The sequence below is a fragment of the Penaeus monodon genome, unplaced genomic scaffold (assembly GCF_015228065.2).
Source record: "Penaeus monodon isolate SGIC_2016 unplaced genomic scaffold, NSTDA_Pmon_1 PmonScaffold_99, whole genome shotgun sequence".
NCBI lineage: Eukaryota > Metazoa > Arthropoda > Malacostraca > Decapoda > Penaeidae > Penaeus > Penaeus monodon.
Window position 1 is genome coordinate 139070 of NW_023665324.1, and position 10000 is coordinate 149069.

The window sequence follows — 10000 nt, forward strand, 5'->3', positions numbered from 1 at the left end:
AAAAGAGAGAGAGAAAAGTAGAAGGGGAAGGGGAAGTGAGCGAGGGAGAGGAAAAGGGAGAGGTGGAGGGAGAGGATGAATCTTCGTGGATCAAATTTCCATTAAGAATTACTTTCCACACTACAGGGCAGTTATGACGCCGTTGAATAACTGCCAGACGTGAAACTTGAAAGACGAAAAACTAAAGCACTCAGGACTACGTTATCTTTTTAAAGAACAAATTCATCAAATACCTTACATCAAAATAATGGTCTCCATAAATCAATGTTTAAAGAGACACAGGACTGGAACTGATAATACGAAGTGGATCAATTATTTAATACACAAAAGAAATAATGATCCCAAGGAATGCAAATAAACCACATTGAAAGTGGACCTACTTTTCTGAGTGTGGTAACGCACCAAACATCAAGCAAAGAAGAATAACACTGCCAAAAGCAAGTGTTTAAGGCTGACCCGAAGGCAATCCGTCGGAGCTGAACAGGACTTGTCGCTGGATAACACACTTCCGCTGAGCTATCCTCCCCAGAAAGCATGATTATTATTATCAGTATTATTCTTTTCTTAGTATTACCATCACAGTTAATGATAATGATGATGCCAATAAAAATGATATTAATTACTATTAAAGTAACCATTATTTTATTATTACCATTGTTATTATTATTACTATTGCCATTATTATTATTATTATTATTATTATTATTATTATTATTATTATTATTATGGTTATTATTATCATTAGCATTATTATTGTCTGTTACTATTATATTCATTATAAATATTACTAATTACACTTTTTATCATTATTATCATTGTTATTACTATTATTACTGCCATTGTTTCGTTATTAACGTTAATATTTTCATTATTAGTAGTAATAGTATTATTGTCATTATTATCATCCTTGTCTTCGATATTATCATTATTATCATTATCATCATTATTATCATTACTGTGATTGCCACCATTATTAATGTGAATATTTTTTATGATTGTTTTTATTATTATTATGGTTATGATTACTATTATTATTATTACCATTAATATTATAAAGGTTATTATCAATATTTATATATGTTATTCTTACTCATCTACTTATTATTTTCGCTCTTATTATCATATCATCATCAATATCATTATCACTATCATTGATAATGTTATTACTATTTTTAACATTGTTATCATTGTTATTACTGTCATCAAAAGTATTAGTAGTATTTTAATCATGATCATTTCCATTATTAACATTATCATCAAAGTTATTATTATAATTAAAACTTTTACTATTCTAATAATTGTTATTGATTTTATTATTATTATCATTTACCATTATACCATCATTATCATTAACGAGGCATTAGGTAATCTGTAGGCTCCTCCTGTGCCACTTATTTGCCCCCTTCATTCATTCTCCTCCTCTTCCTCCCCATCTCTCTTTATTTCTCCCTCTCTCTATCTATCCCTCCCTAGTCCGCCCCTTATCTCTGTCTCTTTCTCTCCCCCCCCCCCCCCTCTTTCTCTCTCTCTCTCTCCATCTAACTTTCTTACTTCTTCCTATTTTCCTACCTTTCTCCCCCTTCTAATATCTCCAACTCTCTTTTGTCTCTATTCCTTTTCCCTCCTATTCTCCCTCTTCTCTCCCCCCCCCCTCTCTCAGTCTATTCTTGTCCCTTCCATTCTCTTTCTCTTCCTGTTGTCCCCCCTTCTCTCTCTCTCTCTCTCTCTTCTTTTCTCTGCCTCTTGTCATTCCCCTTCTCTCTCTCTCTTTCCTTCTCAATATCTCTCTCCTTGTCTCTCTAACTCTCTCCCTTCCCCTTGTCTCTCTCTCTCTCCTTCCCTCTGCTCCCTCCTTTTTCCCTCTCTCTCTTAATCTCTTTTGTCCCTACCCCCACCCCCTCTATCTCTCTCGCTTTCTGTCACTACTTCCCTCTTGTCCCCCTCATCTCTCTCACAATCTCTTAGCCAGGCTGGGGGGAGTGGCAGGCGGAGTCGGGCCGATCGACATACCTGTTGCCTGCAAGTGGCGTGGGTCAAGGAGGCGTGGTTTTAAGGTGCCAAACTCCTCCATGAAAGCAGTTGGCTTTCAGAGGTATTCGGGTTTCAGATGATCGGATATGTAAGTAGCGTGGGTCAAGGAAGTGGGCTAAAACAATAGGTTTTCAGAGATGTTCGGTTTTTAGATTTTCGAATATGTAAGTGGCGTGGGTCAAAGAAGTTTTCGGGTTTCATATACTCGGATACGGGATTGTCAACCTGCACAGATAGATAGAAAAACAGACAGATAGATAGATAGAGAGAAATGTGTAGACAGAGAGAAAACAAAGAAATATTGAGAGTGAAAAAGAGAGAAATAAAGAAAATGAGAGAGAAAGAGAGATATAAACAATTGGAGAAAGAGCAAGAGATAGGTAGAAGGGGAGAGAAGTAAGGAGGGAGGGAGGAGAGAGAGAGAGGAGAGAGAGAGAGGGAGGGAGGAGGGAGGAGAGAAAGGAATAGAAAGAGGGTCAGATATAAAAAGAAAGGGGGAAAGGAAGAGAGAGAGAGTGACAGAGAAAGAGGAGGAAGAAAGAGATAGAGAGACAGACAGATATATAGACAGAGAAGAAAAATAGGGCGAAAGAAAGATAGAGAGAGGGAGAGAAGGAAAGAGAGAGGGAGGGAGGGAGTGAGGTAGAGAATCAGAGAGAGGGAGAGAGATAGAGAGAGAGGGAGAGAGAGAAAAAGAGAAATAAGAGAGAGAAAGAGGAGGAAGAAATATTGGTGAGTTGACTCACGTGGCCCTCAACATCAGTGACAACATAATAGTGGCTACTAAAACCTTCCTTAATGCAGAGATAGAACCTGCTTTTGGGAAGGTACGAGGCTACTCACAGAGGCAAAGAAGAGGCAGAATAGGACAGAACTTCGGAGGTGTAGCTTTATGCTATAAAGAGTATCTGCAAATTCAGCTGCTGACAGTTCACTTACCAGAATGGCTGGAATCTTTTTGAAGGGCTCTCTATCTCTATTTATCTATCTATCATTATATATATATATATATATATATATATATATATATATATAAAATATAATATATATATATATATATATATATATATCATACCTGTTAGGTTTCGAAATATGAAGACTTGTTACAGGACTTTGATATTTGGTGTTTCCCCTAAAATCATAACCCTCGTCTCTCCCTCTCTTTCTGTCTGTCTGTCTCTGAAAGTGTTTGTATGGCTCTTTTCGTCTGTATGTCTGTCTGTCTGTATATATGTGATATGTCTCTCACTCTCTCTGTTTCTATGTTTCTCACTCTGTCTGTGTGTATCTCTCTGACTGTCTGTCTATCTGTGTAGGTGTGGGTCTCTTTCTCTCTCTCTTCTCTCTCTCTATGGCTCCCTCTCTCTATATATATCATATAGGTTACGAAAAGTGAAGACGTAACTGGACTTTGATATTTAGTAGTGTTTCCCCTGAAACTATAACGTTCCATTTTCTATACACCCTAGAGACACTCTGTAGGATGTTTATGTACAAATTTTATATCTTAGAGTTTTCGGGTGGGGAGGGGTGGGTTATAAATGATTAAAGGGATATGTATTCTATACTGAAATTGGAACAGAGAAGTAGAGAAATCCATACATGATAAACAGTAAGCACACTCTCTTTTCCCATAATGACTTGAAGTACAATATGGCACGTTCTTGTACTCGTGCCAATCCTGTATCAATCATGTATGCACCGTAAGTATATCCTGCCATACGTTTGCGATAGCCTTTTCTCCTACTGCCACTGAGTGAAAGCTTTTTACGCCACTGTGCATATGAGAAGAATAAAGTATATATTGATTTTCTCCCGGTGAAACTGTTATTTGCTCATTCCTGTTAATACATTCCGTGCATTTCCACACAAGTCTCATTTCATCCTTTTATAGTGTGGTAATAGCTTTGTGGAAATGAGCGAGATAAAGTGGCAACTCTCGGCAGGTGTTGTCAGCTTGCTTGTGTCGAAGTACGTCCATGAAGTGATAGGTTTTCACGACACCAAAAACCTGTGACAACCACACGATTCTACATGTTGTCTAGGGCTGTACTTGTGTATGTGTGCATCAAAGTATTTCCCTTCACACACTCACATACACATACACACACATACACACACACACATACATACACACTCACACATACATACACACACACACATACATACACACACACACATACATACACACACACACATACATACATACATACACACGTACACACACACATACATACATATACACACATATACACACATATACACACACACATACACACACACACACATTTTTTTTTTATACATATATATAAACATATACACATAAATACATATACATATATATACATTATATATATATATATATATATATATATATATATATATATATATATATATATATATACATATACATAGATATACATACATACATATATACATATATATACATACATACATACATATATACATATATATATGCATATCTATTTTTTTTTTTTTTTTTTTTGGTTAGTCATTTATTTATTCATATATATTTATTCATATATACATATGTGTTATTTCTTTCTTTCTTTATTTATATATACATATATGTGTATGTGTGTGATACCAATATATTTGTATATACAGATATTTAAAGAAATTCTTTTTTTTTACTTGCAGGGCATTAATAACTGAGAAAAAGAGATGTCCACAGCCTTTGGTGAAGTCAGGGATTGGATGTCATCTGTTTCTAGCAATGGATGATGACACTTTCCAAAGTCACATGCAGCTAACAAGACGTCAGTTTAATTTCCTTAATGACAGTTTTGGGAGAATGGGCATGGCAGAAGTACCAAAAAATGTTGGTGGGCAACCTCGTGTTCCTTTAGAAATGAAGACTGCTATGTTTCTGTGGTACATGGCAAATCAGAACTCATTTAGAGAGATTAGAGACAAGTTCAATGTGTCTCGGTCTACTGCCCATGAGATCATAGTTAGTGCGCTGGACAGTGTTTGCCAATTAGCAGCTTCCTTCATAACATGGCCAGATGAAAATGAAAATCTTCGTAGCTCGAGAGCGTTTCAACGATCATGTAGCAGAGAAAGAATTATTGGTGCTATTGATGGGTGCCATATTAAGATCCAAAGACCCAGGCGACATGGCATAGACTATATGAATCAGAAAAGAATACTATTCAATCCTTATTCAGGGTATTTGTGATGACAAAAGCAAATTTATAGATTCTTTGTTGGACCTCCAGGTCGTGTGCACGATGCCCGCCTCCTTCGTAAAAGCCCATTTTTTGCAGAAAGAGCAGAGAAGATGGCAGGGTATTTCTAGCTGGGTGACACTGCATACATTGCAAATGATTTTCGCCATTTCATCCTCACACCAAAAAGGGATACTGGAGTTCTAACTCAAGAGGATTTACATAATAATACACAGATAAGTAGAGGCAGAGTCATTATTGAAAATGCCTTTAGAAGAATGAAGTGTAGATTCCGGTGCACACGAGATTTACAAAACACAAGTTTGTTGACATGTGTTAAGATTGTTTTGGCAGCCTGCACTCTTCATAACAAGTGTATGGAAGAAAGATGCAGTGAACACCCGGAAGGCTGCCCTAGACATGATGATGAAAATGAGTAATTTGGGAGCAGTGGAAATAGAAAAGATATGGCCCTGAAGATGTAACCATAAAAGTTAAGTATGAAAAATAAGGGTAAGTAAGAGTGTTCAGATAAACTGAATAAGTGTTCATGTAAAAGGTAAAGCAAGAAAGTGGTTGACAAAGATTTAAACTTATTTTTAAAGTTTGCAATTTAGAGGTATTAAAAAAAAATTGTCATTTTTGAATAGAACAATCGTTTCTTTTTGTTGTCTATTTTCTTATTTCAGATCTTTAAATATATATCAATAGTATCGTCAAATAAAACTTAATTATATTGTCTGGTTTATTGTAAATATATATTCTTGTATAAAAATATTATCTATTAGCGTAAATACACATTCCTTATGAAATGTAACAATAGGATCATTTTATTATCACAAAACAACCTGAGAATACATTTTATCTTGAGCACCAGTTATGACAGAATCTCAAATATTTTATTGTGTGTATATACATTTCTTCTATAATATTATCTTTCATTGTCAATATACATTCCTTATGTAACAATTGCATTATCTTACTATCATAGAACAACCTGAGAATACATATTAAGCACCAGTTATCACAGAATCTCAATTCCATTACTTAATGAATTGTAAACACACAAAATATTTCAACATATTTGATATAAACTTACAAAATAAACATTAAGCTGTACAAAGCAAAAAGAAAAAAGAAATCAGCCTCTTTCTTTAATATGATATTCGACTGCATTGTTTGTACAAAAACAAAATAAATAATTAACTTAATGTTTCAATATCACAGAAAAGTCTTATCTTTAATTCCAAATAAGTATGTGATTTTTAACATGAACATAAATCAATCCCTTAAAAAAGAAAAAAAATATATGCACTATGTATATAAAATAGGAATTATGCTATTGTTCCAAAATAAAAAGCGTCCTTGTTACTGTATGTATTCATGTAAAAGTAAAATAAAAACATTTGATTGCATTTTATGACAAAGAGGGGACAAACACTTTGGCGTTGAAAATAAAGATAAAGAAACACTTTAGATTTCAGTATAACAAAAAGAAAACAATCTTTGGCTTTGAAATTAACACAAAGGAACAATCTTTGGCTTTGAAATTAACACAAAGAAACAATCTTTGGCTTTGAAATTAACACAAAGGAAACAATCTTTGGCTTTCAGTATAAAAAATAAACTTGAACTTTAAAATGAACCAAAAAGGAAACAATCTATTGATTTGAAAATAACAAAATGGAAAATTAAATTTTAGCTTTAGAAAGTACAAAAAAATCTTTAAAAAAATCAAAATAAAAAAAAAACTCCGCTAAAGCCCCCCAAAATAAATAAACAACAAAATGTAAAGCAGTCTCTCTCTCTCTCTCTCTCTCTCTCTCTCTCTCTCTCTCTCTCTCTCTCTGTCTCTCTCTCTCTCTCTCTCTCTCTCTCTCTCTCTCTCTCACTCTCTCTCTCTCTCTCTCTCTCTCTCTGACATCTATTCTTCACACAGACCACATGCCGTTCACGTCGCTTAATGGTAATGATCCGTATGGTCGTAGGGCACGTTACCATGATATCCTTGGCGATTTCGATGAGACTTTTGTGTATATTCAGGGCCGCGCAAATGTCGCCGCTGACACGCTGTCACGTGCGCCAATCGAAAACTCGCAATCTTTGAGGCGGGACGACGCTGCTAATTTCCCCCCTTCATTTAGCTTGCCTTCGTCAGCTGCTGTGAATAGTGCTTCACAGGTTCCTCCCTTGGAACCGCTGAATAAAGACGAGGTATATGCTGCCCAGCGTGCCGACAATATTTACGGCCAGATCATTCGAGCCTTAGCCAAGGGCACAGCAGTTCCCAAGTTTAAAGGGTTGCCGGTTAAGGAATTTTTTCTTGACGAAACGGGATTGCTATTTCAGAGATCCTAGCCGAAGCGAATCATGGGTCGCAGACGGATCGTCCGACAGGTCCTGGTGGTGCCGGAAAGTTTAGTGCCGCGTGTGTTGATGTATGCTTATGAATACCGTGAAGCAGCGCATTGTGGTGTTCATAAGGCAGTGCAGTTGACCCGTAACCGATTTTATTTTCCGCGGTTAGTAACGAGGGTAGCTAATCACGTCAGGTCTTGCAAGACGTGCGTGCCCCTTGTACAAGGGTCACACAAGCGATCCCGCTAAAGTTCGACATTCCGGATTTTCCCTGGCAGAAGGTGTCATGTGACACTTTGTCTGGTTTCACCACATCACGGTCTGGCAACAAACACATTCTAGTGTTCGTGGACAATTTTTCTTGGTTTTGCGAGTTGGTGGCGGTTCCGTCAAAGGCTGCGGTGCACGTCACGAAAGCATTTCATGACGTAATTTGTTGCCGTCGGCTGTCCACAATATTTAAGCTCGGATAACGGTACCGAGTTTGTAAATCAGGTGTTAGCCAGTCTCACGCAGCAGCTAAATGTGACGCAGGTGAACGTTTTGCCGTTCCGTCTACAGGCTAATGGCATTACGGAACGTTTAAATAGATCCATTCTCACCATTTTGTGTCAACTGGTGGACGACAGCAAGGACGATTGGGACGTTCTTCTCCCCACCGTCCAGTCGGCCATCAATTCTACCAATCACTCTTCCCTGGGCGATAGTCCGTACTTTCTTCTCACGGGACAAGACAAACGGCTGCCATACGAACTCCTGGATATGAGGCCGCGTCCCCTCTATGCGGACAAATATGCTGAGTATTTGGTTTCTCATCAGCAGCGAGCGTTTCAGCAAGCAAAGGCGTTCCTGACCAGGTCTCATGACAGAATAATTGAGTACCAGCATAAGATCGCTCGTGCGAAATCTATCGGGGTCGGTTCCTTGGTATTTAAGAAAAATCATGCTCATATTACTATTCGGCCTAAGCTTAGTCCGTTATTTGTGGGTCCCTACAGAGTTGTGGCAGTAAAGAACAACAAGGCAGAGTGCAAGTCTGTCGCTGATGGCTCTGCAGTGGTTCCATTTTGACGTCCTGAAGCTGGCTGATCAGTATTATGAGTGTCAGGAATCATGATTGTCCTCTCATTGGTCATCCTTGCTTTGATACATCATCCTTTTCTCATTTACTTGCACTAGTCCTCGAGAGTTAGCGAGTTCGTCAGGTATATGTGTTACTCCCGTAGAGTTTTGTTTCTATCTATAATTAGCTGCGATTGCATGTTCCCACCGCTCATTCTAGGACGGACCACTATCATCCTATTCCTTTTCTCTTGTAATTGGTTATTGTGATAAATTCTTTATGCTGGTCGTGCGAGTGGTGAGTGATGTCTGGCTCTCCCCTCCAGGATGCTGTCGTCCATATTCTTTGTGGCACTCCTCATTGGAGGAGACTCGCATCGCCTGCCGCATAACGAGAAGGATGCACCTGGGGTTATGATTGAGGACCTTGGGAAGGTTTTCCCTATAACAAGCCATGTGGAGGCCCGGTTCTCGCTATTGCCACTCCTCAACGCGTCCAAGCTCATGCTATACCACAGGGACCAGTTAATTTCTCTTCGTGACAAACTTACCATAGATCCTTCTCTTGATGCACATGACATTCGCCTATTCAGTCGTATCTTATCATCGACAATTGCAGAGTTGAATACTTTCGTAGGGCCTCTTAATCCTACAGGGGTAGGACCCGGCGAGGATTATTCAATTTTGTTGGCAATATTGCACACTACTTTTCGGAGTTGTGATGACGACACTCTTACATCTGACTTCAGGAAGTATAAGGAAAGCTTATCGTCTGTAGTTCACAGTTTCGACTCGTCTGCTCATGTTGTCAACACGCTTGAGCACAACGTTCAGGAATTAGCTACTGATTTTAAGGCTGTGCGAGGTAAGGTCGGTCAGATTGTAGGCACAGTAAAGAAGGTTTCTCATCTTACCTCATTAACTTTAACAGTTTTTTCATATCAAAGCACAGTAAACAAAATTACGCGGCGATTGAATAGTTTGGCATCAGCCCTCATTCGTGCGGCGCACGGAGAGGTGTCGCCTGACGTGATTTCGCCTGTTGACATGGGCGCGGTACTTCAGAAGGTATCTTCATTTTCAGTCAAGACTCTTTTCTCTTTAAGACAACGCACTCGGTTTTACGCTAGCCTGAGGTCTTTCCTCACGGCCTCGGGGCTGTCTGTTATTATTCCAATGCGTCCCTCTACTATCTTTAGGGCGTACCGCGTACACCCTTTCCCACACAAAACAAACAATTCATATTACATGGTTCACGTGTCTCACACATTTATTCTTAGAGAGTTAGGAGGTCATGCTCTATCTTTCCCTTTCCTCTGACTTCTTAGACTCCTGTTTGAGGCCTACCAAGGACACTT

The 10000-nt window shown here is 38.2% G+C and overlaps 1 protein-coding gene across 1 annotated transcript; it reads left to right on the forward strand.

Moving 5' to 3' along the window:
• Positions 1–3946: 3946 nt before the first annotated feature.
• LOC119572148 lies at positions 3947–5233 on the forward strand. Its single transcript, XM_037919130.1, has 2 exons — positions 3947–4002; positions 4693–5233. The coding sequence occupies exons 1-2, from the start codon at positions 3947–3949 to the stop codon at positions 5231–5233; spliced, it is 597 nt and encodes a 198-aa protein (XP_037775058.1).
• Positions 5234–10000: the final 4767 nt, after the last annotated feature.

Bases quoted from the DNA above. Each gene is read 5' to 3' on its own strand.
- LOC119572148 (XM_037919130.1), top strand. From the start codon at position 3,947: ATGAGCGAGATAAAGTGGCAACTCTCGGCAGGTGTTGTCAGCTTGCTT. The intron at 4,003-4,692 runs GTACGTCCATGA...TTTTACTTGCAG, and splicing joins GTCAGCTTGCTTGTGTCGAA to GGCATTAATAACTGAGAAAA.